The 20,579-nt window shown below is 43.4% G+C and overlaps 1 protein-coding gene across 1 annotated transcript; it reads left to right on the plus strand.

The window, feature by feature from the left end:
* Nucleotides 1-2,906: 2,906 nt before the first annotated feature.
* On the plus strand, nucleotides 2,907-19,972 carry LOC112256659. Its single transcript, XM_042325436.1, has 16 exons — nucleotides 2,907-3,025; nucleotides 3,748-3,785; nucleotides 6,134-6,669; nucleotides 7,793-7,850; nucleotides 8,315-8,477; nucleotides 10,379-11,981; nucleotides 12,367-12,446; nucleotides 12,691-12,813; nucleotides 13,008-13,175; nucleotides 13,301-13,403; nucleotides 13,591-13,820; nucleotides 13,903-14,167; nucleotides 15,613-15,936; nucleotides 16,257-16,421; nucleotides 16,583-16,651; nucleotides 18,250-19,972. The coding sequence occupies exons 3-16, from the start codon at nucleotides 6,208-6,210 to the stop codon at nucleotides 18,856-18,858; spliced, it is 4,422 nt and encodes a 1,473-aa protein (XP_042181370.1). The 5' UTR covers nucleotides 2,907-3,025; nucleotides 3,748-3,785; nucleotides 6,134-6,207; the 3' UTR covers nucleotides 18,859-19,972.
* The last annotated feature ends 607 nt before the right edge of the window (nucleotides 19,973-20,579 follow it).

Below are 20,579 nucleotides of genomic sequence, written 5' to 3' on the forward strand. Positions count from 1 at the left end.
TTCAGCAGGACCATCTTTCTTTTGTAACGTTCAGACAACGATGTTATGTAGAAGAAAACCGCCTCCGATATGTAGAACAAGGAGTCATGTATAGGCTCTATTCGACAACGTTTGGCTACTGAACATGCAGTTAAGTGATAATGCCAGAGAAGCCTGTGTTTGGAGGATATATTTGGCACGGGTGTTGTTGAGGGCAGGCAAACCATGCATTATCACTTTTTTATACTGGTTACCGACATATTCAAATAATGATTTTTACATTTTCATATAAATTTATTCAGACTACACAAACAAATAGTGGTGTAAAAATATTTAAGTAGTTTTGGGGGTATTTTTCTGTTTAAAAAAAAAAAACTGCACTGCTGGTTAGGGGCTCATAAGTAAGCATTTCACTAAGGTCTACACCTGTTGTATTCCGCGCATGTGACTAATACAATTTCTGTACATTACTATTTATATTTCTGACTACTTTTACTTTGCTACACATTCCTTAAGAAAATATTGTACTTTTTACACCCAAAGGTACTCATGAACACCCAAAAGTACTCATTACATTTTGAATGCTTAGCAGAATAGGATCATAGTCATTCACGCACTTATCAACCGAACAGCCCTACTGCCGCTGACCTGGTGGACTCACTAAACACACATGCTTTGTTTGTAAACTGTGTCTGAGTGTTAGTGTGCCCCTGGCTTTCTATAAATACAAATAAATTGTGCCATCTGGGTTGCTTTAATTTAAGGAATTTGAAATGATTTATAATTTTATTTAAACCAAATACTTTTAGACTTTTACTCAAGCAGAATTTTAGTGGGTGACATTTGTCATTTTCTATTAAGATCTCTTTACTTTTACTCAAGTATGACATTGGGTACTTTTTCCACCACTACAGAAATATAAATGCAACGTGCTGGGGCTATGTTTCATGAGCTGAATTTAAAAATCCCAGACATTTTCAATACACCCAAAAAGCTTATTTCTCTCATTTTGTGCACAAATTTGTATACATCTCTGTTTTGTGAGCATTTTACCCTTTGTCAAAATAATCCATCCACATGATGGGTGTGGCATATCAAGAAGCTGATTAAACAGCATTATTACACAGGTGCATCCTGTACTGGGGACAATAAAAGGCCACTCTAAAATGTGCAGGTTTTTCATGCTACAGATTTCTTACATTTTGAGGGAGCTTACAATTGGCATGCTGAATGCAGTTATGTCCACCAGAGCTGTTTCCAGATAATTACATGTTCATTTCTCTACCATAAGCCGTCTCCAATGTCATTTTAGAGAATTTGCCTGTATGTCCAATCGGCATCACAACCACTGACCACGTGTAACCACGCCAGCCCAGGACCGAGAACAGTGATCTCTGGAGAGCCACAGGGTGTGCAGGGTTTTGTTATAGCCTTTCACTAATACACCTGTTTTGAAATCATCAACTGTTCATGAACAGAATTAGTCAGATCACGTGTGCTAGTGCTGGGCTGAAACAAAAGCCTGCACACAGTTTCCGGCTTCTTCACCTGTGGGATCATCAGAGAGGGAGGGTGGGGTACTGAACAGTATTTTTGTCTGTAATACAGCCCCTTTGTCAGGGAAAAACGCATTCTGATTGGCTGGGCCAGGCTCCCAGTCATGTGAAATCCATAGAATAGGGCCTACGGTATTTATTTCAATTGACTGATTTCCTCATATGAACTGTAACACAGCAAAATATTTGAAATTGTTGCGTTTATATTTTTGTTCAGTATATTGCATCCTTCCACAAGGTATAATCCCGACAGAAATCTAGGGATGCTACCCAATAAATTGTTGCGTTTTTATTTTTGTTCAGTATATTGCATCCTTCCACAAGGTATAATCCCGACAGAAATCTAGGGTTGCTACCCAAGAGACACGACCCAGTCAAATCTTCTTGCTCTGTATCTATGGACAAGACCCAGTTGTTCGTTCTAAATGTTCCATTGCTATACTGGCTGGTAACGTTCTTATCCCTTGCTTTGTTAGCTAGCCAACCACGGCGAATTTACAGTCACGTCATTTCATTGTATATATCCATAAACATATATCCATTCATGATTTCGACTGCCAGACACATTCATTACTATGCAACAGCTGGAGATCGAATTTGAATATTGAAACAATGTAGCAAATGTCAAGAGACAGACAGAAAGTTTTATACAAATCTCCGCGGTTGAAACGAAATGTAAGAATGTCTAAATGGTTTTTACATTGGAGATCAAGTTTATAAATGGCCTGGATGTGATGATGAGACAGTGGATTGCGCAGTCAGATGGAACAGTGTAAATAGGCATTTTCATATAATAGATTAAGCCGGTGGTAATTTGTGGAATAGACACTGGTTTAAATGCGGTTTTAACCAATCCGCATTCATGTTTAGACCCACCCATTGTGGAAATTAACAAAAATGGCGGGTATCATAACAACTTTACTGCAGGCGGGAGAGTGAAAGGAGGTAAAGTATCATTATTGATAGTCTGATACGGAAACAAATACATAGCGAAGTCAATTTAAATGTTAACTTAAAAATACATTCTGAAGGAAATGGGAGGTAAGAAACTAACTGCGTTCCAGAAGATATAGCTAGCTAGCTAAATAATGCTAGCTAACGCTACCTAAGATTGTTTATAACTAACAAAAGATATACCACTAACTGTCCTTTCCAATGGGAGCACATGAATGATAGTGGGCAGAACGAGCAAGCTATTGGGGCGTTGCACATTTCCGTTAGGGAACGCCTACTCTGATGTGTGCAATAATCCAATTGGAAAGTGCACTCCTAAACAACGCACTTTTTATACAATTTGGCAAAGGGTAAAGTCTACTAAGCTTAGCCCATTGTGTTCGTAACAGGTAGTTTTGGCTAGAGAAAAACTGTATCGAGATCAAATGTTTCATCGATGATAACATTTGTAGCACGGCCAAAATTAATTTCTCCCACTCTGCCACTGGTCTTCCTCAGTGGAAACGTCAACCGGATGCTTCAGATTTACACATCCGGTGAAGCATCTGTCTCATTGTTCTATCTGTGACGGTATTGTGCAACATAAACTAACCACCAAGTTAACCATTGTGAGCTTGTCAAAACTTTTTGACTTGTTAGTGATAACTAGTAATTACTAGCTTTGTAAGTTAGTCATCTCACATACAGATGTGTAACCTAGCTAGCTAGATGTTTCTTGCGGAAGTCTAATTAACATTGGGAGCTATCTAACGTCACCTAGCTAGTGGAGTGCTAGCTAGCTACAGTAGATAGCAATATATTACAAGTCGACAGAATATTTGGTTGCTAGAGTAGCAAGCTAAAAACACAAACGTGTTGCGTTGTAGACGATTTTTTAAAATTTATGCTAAGACTAAGTTAACGAATGAAACACGTTGCTTTGTAGACTTAATGTGTTATTGTCAATTAGGCCTAACTAGCCTTACTAACTTACTATTAGTGTCGTAGTTAATGCACAAGTATGTGAGCGAGACAGGTTTGACAGGTGTAACCCATCTACTTCAGTATAGGTCGTCATTGCAAATAAGAATTTGTTCTTAACTGACTTGCCTAGTTAAATAAAAAATGAAATACTTTGCCACGGTCAGGTTGCTCTTTCCATTGTATGAATGACTTGTTGTATGCCATTTTCAATGTTTAATTGACTAAAATAAAGCATAATGTTGAACCTGACTTTTTGGGGAATAACTTCTTGACTGACTTTTGTCTGTTGTTACAGATCAATTGCAGACTACTTGTCTCCAAAAGGCAGTATTGGTGAGTTTCAGACCTTGACAACTGATGAAACAACACTGAACTCAGGCAACCTATTTATATACAAACACACATGATTTCACTACACGCAGATAACTGTGGTGCCTGCTGCTTCTTGTGGCTGCCTCAGGCATTGTCACATGCTAATGTAACGGAGTGAGATTGTATTTACAGTTGAAGTCAGAAGTTTACATAAACTTAGTTTGGAATCATTAAAACTAGTTTTTCAACCACTCCAAAAATGTCTTGTTAACAAACTATAGTTTTGGCAAGTCAGTTAGGACATTTACTTTGTGCTTGACACAAGTCATTTTTCCAACAATTGTTTACAGACAAATTATTTCACGTTTAATTCACTGTATCACAATTCCAGTGGGTCAGAAAATTATGTCATGGCTTTAGAAGGTTCTGATAGGCTAATGGATGTCATTTGAGTCAATTGGAGATGTACCTGTGGCTGTATTTCAAGGCCGACCTTCAAACTCAGTGCCTCTTTGCTTGACATCATGGGAAAATCGAAAGAAATTAGCCAAGACCTCAGAAAAGAAATTGTAGACCACCACAAGTCTGGTTCATCCTTGGGAGCAATTTCCAAACGCCTTGAGGTACCACGTTCATCTGTACAAACAATAGTACGCAAGTATAAACACCATGGGACCACGCAGCCGTCATACCGCTCAGGAAGGAGACGCGTTCTGTCTCCTAGAGATGGTGTACTTTGGTGCAAGGAAGAAGCCACTGCTCCAAAACCGCCATAAATATAGCCAGACTACGGTTTGCAACTGCACATGGGGACAAAGATTGTACTTTTTGGAGAAATGTCCTCTGGTCTGATGAAACAAAAATAGAACTGTTTGGCCATAATGACCATTGTTATGTTTGGACAAAGGGGGAGGCTTGCAAGCTGAAGAACACCATCCCAACCGTGAAGCACGGGGGTGACCGCTTCATGTTGTTCGGGTGCTTTGCTGCAGAAGGGCCTAGTGAACTTCCCAAAATAGGTGGCATCAAGAGGATGGAAAATTATGTGGATATATTGAAGCAACATCTCAAGACATCAGTCAGGAAGTTAAAGCTTGGTTGCAAATGGGTCTTCCAAATGGACAATGACCCCAAGCATACTTCCAAAGTTGTGGTAAAATGGCTTAAGGACAACAAAGTCAAGGTATTGGAGTGGCCATCACAAAGCCCTGACCTCAATCCTATAGAAAATTAGTGTGCAGAATGGAAAAAGTGTGTGCGAGCAAGGAGGCCTACAAACCTGACTTAGTTACACCAGCTCTGTCAGGAGGAATGGGCCAAAATTCACCCAACTTATTGTGGGAATCTTGTGGAAGGCTACCTGAAACGTTTGACCCAAGTTAAACAATTTAAAGGCAATGCTACCAAATACTAATTGAGTGTATGGAAACTTCTGACCCACTGGGAATGTGATGAATGAACTAAAAGCTGAAATAAATCATTCTCTACTATTATTCTGACATTTCACATTCTTATATTGAAGTGGTGATCCTAATTGACCTAAGACGGCATTTTTACTAGGATTAAATGTCAGGAATTGTGAAACTGAGTTTAAATGTATTTGGCTAAGGTGTATGTAAATTTCAGACTTCAGCTGTATATAGAATCTTTTATTTTACCTTTATTTAACTAGGCAAGTCAGTTAAGAACAAATTCTTATTTTCAATGACGGCCTAGGAACAGTGGGTTAACTGCCTGTTCAGGGGCAGAACGACAGATTTGTACCTTGTCAGCTCGGGGATTTGAACTTGCAACCTTCCGGTTACTAGTCCAATGCTCTAACCACTAGGCTACCCTGCACCAATGCGGGTGAGAAACAGATAATGTCTTTGTTTTTTTTATTGGGTTGTGACTTGGAGCAATAACAGGCTACAGCATAATGCTTCATTGTTGTGTCATTTGGTGTTATGGTTACACTAACCCTTGAACTGCGTCAAAACCCTGTCTGCTTCTGCGTGGTGTCTGTTTCTTTGTCTCTGGCTTTGTGGATTGTGTTTGACACCTTGGCACAATAACCATAACAAACTATATAGCTTACATGATTATTCTGGGCTCAAACTCAGAACTATTACTTGCTCACGTTCCCTGTATTCTGAAAATACTTGATTTGAGTTATTATTAACCAATTTATGGTATCTTGTTGCCCTTCGTATAGTGGTGGGCCACAAAATGCTTTTGTGGCTGTTAACCTGCATTAATACAGTGTACGTTTTTCTTTTGAGCAAACTTGTGGTGCACTGGGAGGGGATGGTTCATCCATATGGTGCTGGGTTATATCTCTGCTGGTTTATTTGCTCACACCTGTGTCGTTCTTCCTCCTGTGTTTGCAGTCAAAGATGTCATCACTCTAGGGTTGCCTGGTCCCAAACCCTCCCCAGCCGCCTCCTACCTCCAGGTGACCCCCATGAAACCCTCTCAGCCCCGCGGATGCCTGTCCAACCCGAACACGCACCCCCTGCCAAAACGAGTGCCACCCTTGACAAGCCCAGGACTGGACCCAGTGAGGGCCAAGCCCTCTCCTGGACCTCACCCTCCCCAACCGCCAGGGGTGCACCACCGAGCTTCTGGGGGTGGAGGTGGGGATGAAGCCAAGGATGGCAAGGCCAACTTAACAAACCCCATCACCAGGAAGATACAGACTTCCCACAGCCCTGTGACCCCTAACCCCTCTAGGACTATAACCTTGGACCCTAGGGTTGATACGGGAACAGGCATCAGTGATGTTGGGAGCTCTAGCGCTCTGTTTACTGCTGGCTTGCCCCTCCAGTCTACCCCCCAGTACACAGCAGGTGACGACAGGAAGGACACAATGAAGAACGGTTGTCCACTGTCACACACCATGTGTAGCCCTGTCAATCCACAGCAGGTAGATGGCTAAAGATCTATATTGATCCCGAAACGTGGTGTCAGCAGCAGATACAAACACAGACCATAATCTAAACTCTCACCTTACACAGTTCAATAATTACAAATCAATGATAAGGTTTCCATCCAACCTTTATGTGGAATAAAAAAACATTCACGACAGACTTGATGGAAACAGCACATTTGTCGGTAACCTTTCCAAATGTTGATAAACACAAAATACGCTATACAAGGTGGGATCTTTTTGTGAAATGGAGGTGGAAACTCCTTTATGCACTAATATTGATGTAATAACCATCATATCGAAGTAAATTTGGAGTTGGGCAATGACGTGTCTGGTCCTCCCTCTACGACTTGGGAAAGCATGCAGTTTATTAGGCTACAGATAAAATAAGTTATGATGAACTTCACAGGGTGGTGAAAGTGCACAGTGATGAGCTTGGTGCTCCTTGCCAATAAATATGAAGTCTTATTCTGGTGACATGACGATTGATGCTTGGCTGCCGTTTGACAAATAAAAATAATCTCATGTTGGCAACTTACCCGCACTGTATCTGCAAGCTGGTGGCTAGGGGTTCCCAAAATGTTTCACCCAGGTCCCCCTTCCAGCATTGGGGAACATCCAGCACCCCACATCTATTTCTATGGGCACAAGCACTGTTCATGACACACTGTGCCCCGCCCCACAGTCTGGGAACCACTGGGTTAGAGAGCACCTATCAAGACCAGAGTGGGCACCTTTGCTATATAACTCAACATTTGTTATGACAAATGGGATGGAAACCCATTTAACTTGTATATTTTATTTAACTGCAAAAGTTATTTTATGTGCACTACGTCGTCACGCACAGCCTTTTTATCGGCAACGAGTCCAAACATCTCTATTGGAAAAATGTGACTATTGGTTTTAATGCAGATTTGAGAATATTTGCGTGAAATCTGTCACCATTTGGAGGGAAATCCATCTACTGATGTTGATATTGGCTCAGTTGGTAGAGCATGGTGCCTAAAACGCCAGGGTTGTGGGTTCGATACCCACAGGGGACCAGTACAAAAATGTAGGCACTCACACCTGTAAGTCGCTCTGTATAATATAAATGACTAATATGTTTGTTTTTCCGCAGAGTGGTGGTTCCCTGGACAACAGAGGAACCACTCAAACTAGCAAACTGTTCACTCCAGGTACAAATTATACCTAACTCATGTAAAATAACAAGCACATCCTAGACCTCTTAGTTTAGATTGCTGAATAGATTACTGAACCTGTGTAAATGTAGTCTATAAACAAATCAGTAGGGTAACCATCTCCAAATGATGTTTCAATGTTGTTTTTATACAGTAACAATGCTGATGCAGACAAGTATAGTAGTTTCTGATGCCCCTCTGTCATTTGACTAATGATTTGTTGAGAGTATGAAGTGCAGCAGTTAGCTGATGGAAAAATAGAGTTGTAATCTAGTGGGACTCTGTTTTATTGTAATGTGTGTTAAATGACTTTTTCCCCTCGTTTTATGAAAAATGTAATTTTAACGTTTTCACATCTATTGAAGGGTCTTTCTAGAACCCACTTACTCATTCTATAGTATTTTACTTTTTGAACTATTCGAGTTGTTGTTTTTGATGCTGCTGATGCTTTCTCCCACCAGTAGGCACCAAATCCCTGTCGCAGAAGAGGGGTAGAAACCCAGACTTGGAGGAGAGAACGAAAGGGGAGGAAATGGCCAATAAGAAACTGCGTCCGGAGGACTATAGGCCAAACTCAAGCCCATCCCCTATCTGTACCAGTCACCCACCCTATGGAACAGCCAGGTGAGAAGGGTAGACATTCAACACAACGTGGACCCTCTCTTTCTAAAAATTATCCGCTGAAATTGTTGCAGCCCCTATTACTAGCCTATTCAACCTCTTTCGTATCGTCTGAGATCCCCAAAGATTGGAAAGCTGCCGCGCTCATCCCCCTCTTCAAAGGGGGAGACACTCTAGACCCAACTGTTATAGACCTATATCCATCTTGCCCTGCCCTTTTTAAAATCTTTGAAAGCCAAGATAATAAACAGATCACCGACCATTTCGAATCCCACTGTACCTTCTCCACTATGCAATTTGGTTTCCGAGCTGGTCATGGGTGAACCTCAGCCACGCTCAAGGTACTAAACGATATCATAACTGCCATCGATAAAAGACAGTACTTATTTTTGCCTCTATGGCCTATTTATTGCCTTACCCCTCTACTCTTCTACATTTGCAAACACTACATAGACTTTTCTAACTGCCATCGATAAAAGACAAAAAAGTGCAGCCGTCTTCATCGACATGACCAAGGCTTTTGACTAGTCAATCACCGCATTGTTATCGACAGACTCGATAGCCTTGACTTCTCAAATGACTGCCTCGCCTGGTTCATCAACTACTTCTCAGATAGAATTCAGTGTGTCAAATCGGAGGGCCTGTTGTCCGGTCCTCTGGCAGTCTATGGGCGTGCCACAGGGTTCAATTCTCGGGCCGACTCCTTTTCTCTGTATAGATCAATGTTGCTCTTGCTGCTGGTGATGCTGGTGATTCTTCCTATTTTGCAACAAAGCCTCACACGCCAAACATACCCTCGTAAAACTGACTATCCTACCTATCCTTGACTTCGGCGATGTCATTTACAAAATAGCCCCCAACACTCTACTCAGACTACATCCAGTTTGCTATCACAGTGCCATCCATTTTATCACCAACGCCCCATATACTACCCACCACTGCGACCTGTACGCTCTCGTTGGCTGGCCCTCACTACATATCCGTCGCCAAACCCACTGGCTCCAGGTCATCTATAAGTCTTTGCTAGGTGAAGCCCCGCCTTATCTCAGCTCACTGGTCACCATAGCAACACCCACCTGTAGGACGCGCTCCAGCAGGTATATTGCACTGGTCATCCCCAAATCCAACACTTCCTTTGGCTGCCAATGACTGGAACGAATTGCAAAAATCTCTGAAGCTGGAGTCTTATATCTCCCTGTCTGGCTGTGTACAGCTGATGCTTAAAGTTAATCTGTAAATAGCACACCCGACTACCTCATCCCCATATTATTACTTACCCTCTTGCTCTTTTGCACCCTAGTATCTCTACTTGTACATCATCATCTGCACATCTATCACTGCAGTATTAATGCTAAGTTGTAATTATTTTTGCCTCTATGGCCTATTTATTGCCTTACCCCTCTACTCTTCTACATTTGCAAACACTACATAGACTTTTCTATTTTTCTTTTCTTTTGTGTTATTGACTGTACGCTTGTTTGTGTAACTCTGTTGTTTTTGTCACACTGCTTGGCTTTATCTTGGCCAGGTCGCAGTTGTAAATGAGAACTTGTTCTCAACTGGCCTACCTGGTTAAATAAAGGTGAAATAAACATTTTAAAACTTGATTTGTCCCCATTGGGCAATTACTATTAGGGTTAACTTTGCATGAAGTGTACTTGCTGAAAATTGCTACAGAAAGACAGACAATGGAGTAAGCCAACCTTATATTTTGGGTTCTGATAAGTTAGATAATTGTACTATCTAGGCTCATAAGGCATTTCTAAGTTATTTTTTTACATGAATCAATGAATATATCATCAATTGAAATAATGATTGAAAAGCTGTAAATCTTGCTGATTGTGATATTTTGTCTGGTTTGCGATGGCTAAATGCTCTGTTGTAAATACCACCCCCCCCCCCAGCCCATCCTACCTGAAGAAAGTCTTCATGAAAAACAGTCTGAACTCAGGTCCTATTCTGAGTTTGAAGGAGCGTCTCACCCCTAAGAAGACGGAGGGAGGGATGGCGAGAGGGATGGAAATTGTTCCTACTTCTCCACTCCCTTCACCCAAGCCTGCGAGGCAGGTCTTTAACAACCGAGGACAACCACCATGCAGGAACAGTGTGAGGGAGAATAGCAATCCTCAGTGTAGATACAGTGGAATGAATCACCAATCTGTCAACCCTCAATCTGTTTATAGTGGTAGTAATCTCCAATCCGGTCACCCAGCGAACTTGCCTGTCAAAAGTGCTAGTAGAGGAGAATGCAGCAGAAGGAAAGAGGGCAGAGCAAGAGCGCCAGAGAGTAGAGGAAGAGAACCGACAGGTCGCACCGACAGAAGAACCCCCAAACCTGTCTCGAGGTCTCACAGCTCATACTCCAGCTGCTCTAGTTCTCTGCGCCATCTCGGATTGGCACAGAACCGAAACGTCACTCGCCCCCGGGGAATGTCGGCCTTGCCGGATGACCTGAATGACCTTTTCACTCCTGACCCCATAACCTCTAGCCTGTCGAGAGCAGCGATGACCTTTTCCTCCAGTCCCCAGAGAGGAGACGGGTCGCCCTCTGTACACAAGGTTCTTGTATCTGGTGTGTCGGCTACAGTCTGTGGTGCTTCTAAAAGACTGCGGCCCACCTCTGTAACAAGCCCCAGAGAAATCCCCCAAATCTCCCCCTCGGAGCGAATCTCTGGCCCCAATATCTTTCCCTGTAAGGTAGCGGCAGTGGACCCCTCTAAACTACTCCTGGGCCCTAACATCTACTCTCCCTCTTTTTTAAGGCTGGAGTCGTGCGGGACTGACTTGACTAAATTAAAGACCGCCTCATACAGGACCATCACCTGCACGTCCTCAGGGAAGCCATCATCCCCTAAGGATGAGTCTGTTACGATGGAGGATGTCACGTCCAAACTGAAAACAAGTCCTACTTTTCCCGCTGTGAGACGGTTTGCGGACGAGTCTGTTAAGACAGAGGCAGGACCCAGATCTCCTGGTATTCCTTCAGCAGGCTTGGAGTCACCTATGAATGAGTATGCCAACCTCAAGAATGAGTCTTCCACCCTGAAAACTATCCTCCTCTCAGCCTCCGCAAAGTCCTCATCCTTGTGTAAGGACGAGTCGTTTAACATGGGGACTGCAGACTTCAAAGCCAGCACCCGCTCTCCCTTCCTCCTTTCTCCCACCTCACGACTGGACCGAAAAGGAAAGGAGGGTGAAAAGAGGAAGGAAGGAGACCAGAAGAGTTTATCATTCCTTGAAGAAGGAGAAAAAAGAAGCAAGATGGACAATCCCCAGAAAAGTCTGATATTTCTGGAGGAGGACCCTCTAGATGTGGAGCTGGGCCTAGGCCTCGACCTGGGTCTAGAGTTGGAGCTATCTCAGGCCAGCAGCAGCAGCAGCAGTGAGGACGAGCTGCCATCCCTGCAGCAGATCCTGGACCGTACCGCCCGCCCCCCAGACACCCCAGAGAAAGGAACCTTCACTGCACCCAGCACCCCTGTTGGGCCCCGACACCACAGCCAGCTGGTAAAATGCTACTTTCTTAGGGCTGTGTTCCAAATGGTGTCCCTATGGACCCTGGTCAAAAGCAATGCTCTATGTGGGGAATGGGGTGCCATTTGGGACTCAAGATTATTGTTTAAATGTGTATTTACTCATTGTAATTTTCCAGTTTTGAAGTAGGCTTAAATGTGCAGTATAGCAACAATGTAGCAGCTAATTTCTAGCATGTCGTTTGGTTGTGTTTCGTTAACCTACAGTAGAAGGTTAGAAAAATTCAAATGACTCATTTGAGGTGCAGAAAAATAGTGGACTACATATCCCAAGTCGTCACTAACAATATTACAGTGTGTTACACTAGTATGAACTCGGTCTAAATGAGGTGATGACGTTTGTGTGTTCTCTCTGGCAGCCTGTGACGTCTAAAGCCAAACCCACGAGTTACAGGAACAACCTGGACGAGATGCTGAAGGAAAAGGAGAGCATTCAAAGGTATTGCCTGATCATACCTGACTATTATAGGTGCTATTTTCTCCATGTGGGTCAAGGTGATGGCAAAATCACTGCATTGCTTTAAAATGACGACATGACATTGTTCTGTCCTTGTTGTCTCCACCCCCCACCCCCCTTGTTTAAGGAGATGTAGAGGTCTCTGCATTGCTTCAACGAGACTTCTATGTCATATCGTATGCATACGATGTCATAATGTGTGCAATGTCATGGGTATTCCCCCAAGGTCTAAGGAGATGGAGACCAAGCTGCGTCTGTCCTGTGAGGAGAACCTGCTGAGACTGGCGGAGGAGGAGGAGGAGGATGAGAGCGCAGAGAACATGGAGGCGGCCATCTCCCACCAGCAGAGGTAACAGCACATACGCTTAACACACACACATACACACACACACACACTTAAATGCAGAGTAGGAGAGCACAGAGAAAATAGAAGAGGCCATTTCACACAAACGAAAGTAAGAACAGAGGAGGCACGACAACAACAGTTTGGAGACCACTGGGGAAGGGTGAAATGACCACAATTCCACATTCTTCTCCGCCCAGGGAGTTCCTGCAGCGTTTTTCGGTGGTGTCCAGTGCCATCCGGGACCTGCACCCCGGCGAAGCGATGTTTAGCCTGGACAACTTTGGCCGTCTTTTCAGCCAACACACACTGCAGCTGAGACACTGTAACGTCTCCCCTCGAGACACCGCACAGAAAACGCTACTCTGGTAAGACTTTTTGTGTGTGTGTGAGTGAACAGGCTGAAAGAGAGGCAGTTCAATGTTTAGTTCTAACCTCTCTTGCTCCCATCACCCTAATTTTCTCTCTCTCCCTCCCCCTTGGTATCGCGCAGGTCCACTCCAGACCAGTTCAGGTCCCATGTCAGTTCCGAGCTGATCCAGAGAGCCTACCGCTCCTCCCCCTGCCCTCCCCAGGTGGCCCGTTGGCTCTTCCAGGTACTATTCCACACCCCCTTTTACAAATAGATTTGTTTGAATAATTTCTTGAATTAAATATTAATGGATGGATCTGTCTTTCTCTCTCGTGGTATGCAATGTGTTTTTAGGGGAGGGGGGTTAATCAAATGAGGATGGCTTATTAAAGAAATCCTTTTGACTATCTCTCTTTCCCTCCCTCCTGTAGATGGTGTCAGTCCACTCAGACAAGCTGACCTGTCATCAGGTACTAAAGGCCCTCAAAGATATTGCCTGCTCCGCTGCTGAACACATGATGCTGAATAAGAATGAGCGCTTTGAGGTGTGGGTGCCCAGTGTTGGAGACGTGACCCTGGTCTTCATGAACATGGGGGTTCCCTTCGTCACCCTGTTCCCCCTGGAGAACCTACAACCCCCCTTCACTGAGGGAGACCTGCTGTAAGCATGTGTCAATATAAACTTTGTTCAAAAAAATGTGATGATAGACTGATAATAACTACCTGTATGTTTGTCTGTGTAGAGAGGGCTTCCAGATCAACACAGAGAGCCTGTCCAGTAAGAAGGAGCTCAGCACTTTCCCTGAACACAACTTTGATAGCGTCATCAAGTACCTGTCTCAATGTACGTCATTGTGCCCGCGGGCCTACAGTGACGGAGAACTGTTGTTACTCCTGACGGTGATGAGCAGAGTGGGCTTGGACACACAGCTCACCCTCCAGCCCACTGAGCACCTCCGCTCTCTACTGCGCAACCTGATCAGCAGCATCAGGGACTGGGACGTCATGGTCAGTCAACCTTTAATTTCTTTCTCCTGCGTGGTCCAGTAGAAAACAGTCATGTACAACACCGATGGTTGTGGGTTCAGTCCCCGCCTCAGCCTTTCAAACTTAATCTCCGATTTGCCTGTGTCAGCCGTCTAATTAAGCGTAACAATACTTAAAGGGCAATTCCACCACTTTCCAAACTCTAATTCATTATTTCCAGCACCATACATGTGAAAACATCACATCTGTTTTGTAAAGATAAAGATTTCTATTCAATCGGTATCGCTGAAGTTCAGCGAAACAGCACGATCGAAATATAAAGGTAATTTCCGATTTGAGCTGACATATGCATTGGTTACCGTGACTGCCGTCTCCACTAACGTGGGGAGCATTACCTTTCACATTTCTATCGAGCTGTAGTGCAGCTCTTCAGCACTACGGATTGAATTGAGCCCAAAGTGAAAAAGTTCAATATGATGTGGTGAAAGTAAAAACATTTGAATAAACTTGTGGTTACATGGGGAGCAGGGAAATGCCCTCCCTCTGGCTGGAAAGCATTGCGGGTTTTGAAAATCACTGGCCATGTCTGAATACTCGTACTTCCGTTATAAATAGTAGGCATTTTGGGAATGCAAAAATTGAATGTTTTTATCGTATAACAAATTTAGATGTTTGAGTACTTTAAATTCCAGGATGTCATACTCATTTCAGCTTTTCATCTAATAGAATTTGGAGCACAATATGGAGGAATATAATTATTTCCAGACCCACGTGTGATTGGGACGGCAGGTAGTCTAGTGGTTAGAGCGTTGCTAGATCGAATCCCTGAGCTGACAAGGTAAAAATCTGTCGTTCTACCCCTGAACAAGTCAATTAACCCACTGTTCCTAGGCCATCATTGTAAATAAGAATTTGTTCTTAACTGACTTGCTTAGTTAAATAAAGGTAAGCTGACAACAGCTGATAATCACAGGATGACACGCTATACCAAAATGAACAAATGGCGGGAATCGATGCAATTGCACATTTGATGCATTCTCAGAATGAATGAGCCTTGTATGTTATGTGTTGCTTACTGCTTTCAATTTAACTCCACAGTATGATGTAAGTAGTAGCCTATGTTGTATGATACACAGCATGTAGTTTTAGTAAGTAGTAGGCAAGACCGATTTCGGACGCTGACATTTAAAAAAAAACTACTCTATGATCATGTCTTCGAGGACTTGTTTAGGACCTTATCTTTTTAGCTGCTGAATGTAGACATGCACCATTTTCACAAAAGTAGACACTGGTGATTTAATACATGAGGTTGAAAAGGGAATTCCCCTCCTAAACCAAGACAATGTCACGATTTTGTTCTTCTTTCTCTAGGTTGACCTTTCTTTCCTTCACTTGGTAAACTCATGTCACTTTTGTGTGTTTTCTTTTTCTTCTGATGTTGATCTATCTCCTGTTTCATCCTGTAGCTGCCCAGGATCTGCATGTCGCTGATTGACCTGAGTGATGACCACCACAACCTGCGCTGGTTGGTCCAGCTACTGCCAGACAACATTCGTGGCAAGCAACTCAGGAGACACCTCAGTGTGTCGGCCATCTCCAAGCTGCTGAACATCAGATGCACTTACAGGCCCTCCAATACAGAGTTCCAGCTGTCAGACCTGCGTCGGTACCTCCCCCGCATGCGCCCATCCTCACTCCTCCGGGGCCTGGCCACCTCCTTCAGGAGGAGTCAAAACGCACACAGAGAGAGGGAAGAGGAGGAAGAGGACTGTGCCTCTCTGGACCAGCAGGTCGGCAAAGGGTTATTTACCAGGGTCTATAAGGGTCATTTTGCAACAGAAAATGTTTATGCAACAAAACACGTTTCTTATTAGACAAGTGCAGCAGATAGTCACTCCCATCTTAGGTTTGTTTGTTTCCGTCTGGTTCCTAATTAGTACACCACTGTTGTTCATGTAAATCAGGAGTACTAGGGTTTTGTTCATTAGGGCAGACAATGAACAGTGATTTCAACAAAAATATTTTTTTATTGGACCAATAATCCAAGTAGTCCCTCCCCGGTTCAGTCAGTGTACTTCCGTTTGGTGCCTAATGAACATGTTGTTTTCAGGCTTACTACCTCTGCTACAGCCTCCTGGCCCTGGCTAATGAAGCCACCAACTTTGAGTTCTTCCCTCCGGAGCAGAAGAACCAGTTGTTGTTGCTATGTGCTGAGCTGGAGAAACACATCAAGTGTGACATCAGGGAGAGTGAGAAGATGCTGTACAGGAGCAAGGTATGTGGTCACTCCTTCCATATAGACATTTCAATGGATCTGTAACCCGCATAAATGCATTAATGATATGATCTCTCTGGTTAAACTGCTCTTAACCCCCCTTTCGCTCACTTCCTCTCTCTATCTTTCTCGTCTTTCTTTCTCCCTCCCCCTCTCTCCAGGTGAAAGACTTTGTAGCCAGGATCTACACCAAGTGGCAGGTGCTGGTCCAGAGAACCAGGCCTCTCCAGGTAGACCATGGCATAACTACAGTACATAAAGACATAGCTAGAAGTGTTCTAAACTCAGCAAGAAAAGAAACATCCCTTTTTCAGGACCCTGTCCTTCAAAGAAAAAAAGGGTTTAAACATTGTTTTCCATGCTTGTTCAATGAACCATAAACAATTAATGAACATGCACCTGTGGAACGGTCATTAAGACACTAACAGTTTAGACAGTAGGCAATTAAGGTCACAGTTATGGAAACTTAGGACATTAAAGAGGCCTTTCTACTGACTCTGAAAAACACCAAAAGAAAGATGCCCAGGGTCTCTGCTCATATGTGTGAACGTGCCTTAGGCATGCTGCAAGGAGGCATGAGGACTGCAGATGTGGCCAGGGCAATAAATTGCAATGTCCATACTGTGAGACGCCTTAGACAGCGCTAAAGGGAGACAGGATGGACCTCTGATCGTCCTCGCAGTCGCAGACCACGTGTAACAACACCTGCACAGGATCAGTACATCCAAACATCACAACTGCGGGACAGGTACAGGACGGCAACAACAACTACCCGAGTTAAACCAGGAACATACAATCCCTCCATCAGTGCTCAGACTGTCCGCAATAGGCTGAGAGAGGCTGGACTGAGGGCTTGTAGGCCTGTTGTAAGGCAGGTCCTCACCAGACATCACCGGCAACAACGTCGCCTATGGGCACAAACCCACCGTCGCTGGACCAGACAGGACTGGCACAAAGTGCTCTTCACTGAATAGTTGCGGTTTGGGCTCACCAGGGGTGATGGTCGGATACGCGTTTATCGTCAAAGAAATTAGCTTCACTCTGAGGCCTGTACTCTGGAGCGGGATCGAGGTGGAGGGTCCGTCATGGTATGGAGAGGTGTTTCACAGCATCATCGGACTGAGCTTGTTGTCATTGCAGGCAATCTCAACGCTGTGCTTTACAGGGAAAACATCCTCCTCCCTAATGTGGTACCCTTCCTGCAGGCTCATCCTGACATGACCCTCCAGCATGACAATGCAACCAGCCATACTGCTCATTCTGGGCTAAGGCCATTCCCCCCAGAAATGTCCGGGAACTTGCAGGTGCCTTGGTGGGAGAGTGGGGTAACATCTCACAGCAAGAACTGGCAAATCTGGTGCAGTCCATGAGGAGGAGATGCGCTGTAGTACTTAATGCAGCTGGTGGCCACACAAGATACTGACTGTTACTTTTGATTTTGACCCCCCACTTTGTTCAGGGACACATTATCCAATTTCAGGTTAGTCACATGTCTGTGGAACTTGTCAGTTTATGTCTCAGTTGTTGTATCTTATGTTCGTACAAATATGTACACATGTTAAGTTTGCTGAAAATAAACGCAGCCAAAATACTTGACAGTGAGAGGAAGTTTCTTTTTTTTTCTGAGTTTATATACTGCTGGGAAGTACTGCCAGGGTAAACTATGGTATCGCAGAGCTGTGTTTGGTTTAATTCTGTGTATTTACCATTGCAGAGAGAAACTGCTCTAATAATGTATGTTCCCTCCCTCCAGGGTAAGCTGTAGTAATTCATGTTTGATAGCAGTGTGATGTGTTTTATAGTAATGCAATATTTCTGTTGCCTCCAGGGTAAACTGTATGACTACTGGCAGCCTCTGCCTGAGGACGCAGTGAGCAGTAGCCAGGAGAGCAAACACTCCCACAGGGAGAGAGAAGATGAGAGAGAGGATGAGGAGACAGTCATGGAGTTGGAGGGAGAAGGGGTGGAAGGAAAAGGAGAAGACGAGGAGAGGATTGCAGAAAATGCTTTGTCCATGGAGGATGAAAGACGAGAGACACCAGAAAAATACTTGGTCATGGAGGATGAAGAGGGGAAAGTGGTGAAAGGAGAAGAGGAGAGGATTGCAGAAAAGGCTTTGGCCATGGAGGATGAAAGAGGAGAGATGCCAGAAAAATACTTTGCCATGGAGAAGGAGATTCTAGGAGTGGAGGAGAAGTTGCTGAAGATGGATGAGTTGGAAGAAGAGGAAGAGGAGCGGATGGAACTTACTTTAGAGGAGTCAGGTGAGGAACGAAAGATGGAGGACATGGAGGAAAAATGGACAGCAGTCAAAGTGGAGGAGAGGGTCACAGAAAAAAGGGAAGCAGCAGCAGTGGAGGAGGGAAGGAAAGGACCGACTGAGGAGAGAGGCAATTTAGAGAAAGATTCAGAGATGGAAGAGAAAGGTGAAGAATGAAGGGAGGCTGAGAGAAACCAGAGAAGAAGACTGCAACGGAAGACAACCCGGCTGCATCCATATATAATTGTACCGGTCTAGGCCAACTGTCATCTATACTGTAGACTAAAGCTGAATCCAAAATGGCGCCCTATTCCCTTTTGACCAGAGAATAGGGTGCCATTAACCCAACTGTCTGCGTGTTTTTTCTCAGGTAAATCACTTCAAGTGAAGAAACGTTACATTACTTTTTTTTCATGCACTTTGTTGCACAATGCAAAAGACAAATCCTATCTACAGAAACTGAGGCAGTTCTATTAATTCATTTTACTATTTGCACTTGTTTTCTATTTTTGTTTGCACTCGATTGAAGTTATTTCTGTTTTTAGAACCGTTCGCTGACTGTGACCCCTCTGGTTATTTTTGTCACCCAACGTTAAACAGTTTGCATATGTGACAATTGTTTTTGACGTTTTTGTTCATTTTGGTGTTCAGCAGCATTCGGCAGGTTTTTTTTCCGACTGTTCAACCAAATTTTTCTTGTGGCAAGCTGAAGTTTGCTAGCCGAAGTCTATGCCCCTTCGTCTGTGATTGGTCAACAGTAGGGAGTCTTCAATGAAGTGTCATTCAATTGCAGACTACTAGTTCATGGACATTTTTTCACTTGAGATATATTGTACCAATCATCTTGGATGAAAAGTTGCGCAACTATGACCTCTGGAAAATTAATTACACATTTGAGTTATCTTAGATTCATTCGGACTAATTTGAGGAATGTACTGGCTATGGCGTCTTAAGAGTGACAAAAAGTAATATTGCCACCTTTATTCTAGTTTTTCAAATGAATGTATTCTAACGGAATATGCGAGCGCAGCCGTTCACTTCGCCTAGCCGAGTTCTGCTTGGAGCAAACCGAACCTATGAATGAGAACACCTTAACTGGGCGCTGTTCCAATGAGTTAGTCAGCTAACTGCCCAAAATGTATAAGAAAATTAATTTTTGCTAAATGTAGACTTAAAATGGATACAGTATATTTGACTCGACAACTTATACTAAAGAAAAAATTATAAATGCAATGTGTAAAGTGTTGGTCCCATGTTTCATGAGCTGAAATAAAAGATCCCAGAAATGTTCCATACATACAAAAAGCTTATTTCTTTCAAATTTTGTGCACAAATGTTTACATCCCTGTTAGTGAGCATTTCTCCTTTACCAAGATAATTAATCCACCTGACAGGTGTGGCATATCAAGAAGCTGAGTAAACAGCATGATCATTACACAGGTGTACTTTGTGCTGGGGACACTAAAAGGCATTTTAAAACATGCAGTTTTGTCACAAAACACAATGCTACAGATGTCTCAAATTTTGAGGGAGTGTGCAATTGGCATGCTGATTGCAGTTATGTCAACCAGAGCTTTTGTCAGAAAATGTTATGTTAATTTCAATTGACTGATTTCAAATTGTTGCATGTTGCGTTTATATTTTTATTCAGTAATGATAATGGCGGTCCGCAAACAAACATTAAAGGTGCATGCTGCTACCTACTTTACTGGAGTGTGTGGTCGTTCACGGTTTACAACATTGGCTCCAAATGTCAAAATCCTCCTACTTAACTCAGTACTTCTGAGAAAATAAAAAAGAGCCATACTAACGTCTTATAGACCCTGGCCCCATCCCCAAAATCCCGTCCAACCTCAATGACCCTACACTTCAATCTTTCCCTCTCTTCAACAATCTAA

This window comes from Oncorhynchus tshawytscha, linkage group LG01 (assembly GCF_018296145.1).
Source record: "Oncorhynchus tshawytscha isolate Ot180627B linkage group LG01, Otsh_v2.0, whole genome shotgun sequence".
Taxonomy (NCBI): domain Eukaryota; kingdom Metazoa; phylum Chordata; class Actinopteri; order Salmoniformes; family Salmonidae; genus Oncorhynchus; species Oncorhynchus tshawytscha.

Excerpts from the sequence above, each read along its gene's own strand:
- LOC112256659 (XM_042325436.1), top strand. The coding sequence starts at position 6,208 with ATGAAACCCTCTCAGCCCCGCGGATGCCTGTCCAACCCGAACACGCAC. Across the intron at positions 14,168-15,612 it reads TCAGGGACTGGGACGTCATG|CTGCCCAGGATCTGCATGTC; the intron begins GTCAGTCAACCT and ends TTCATCCTGTAG. Across the intron at positions 16,652-18,249 it reads AGAGAACCAGGCCTCTCCAG|GGTAAACTGTATGACTACTG; the intron begins GTAGACCATGGC and ends TGTTGCCTCCAG.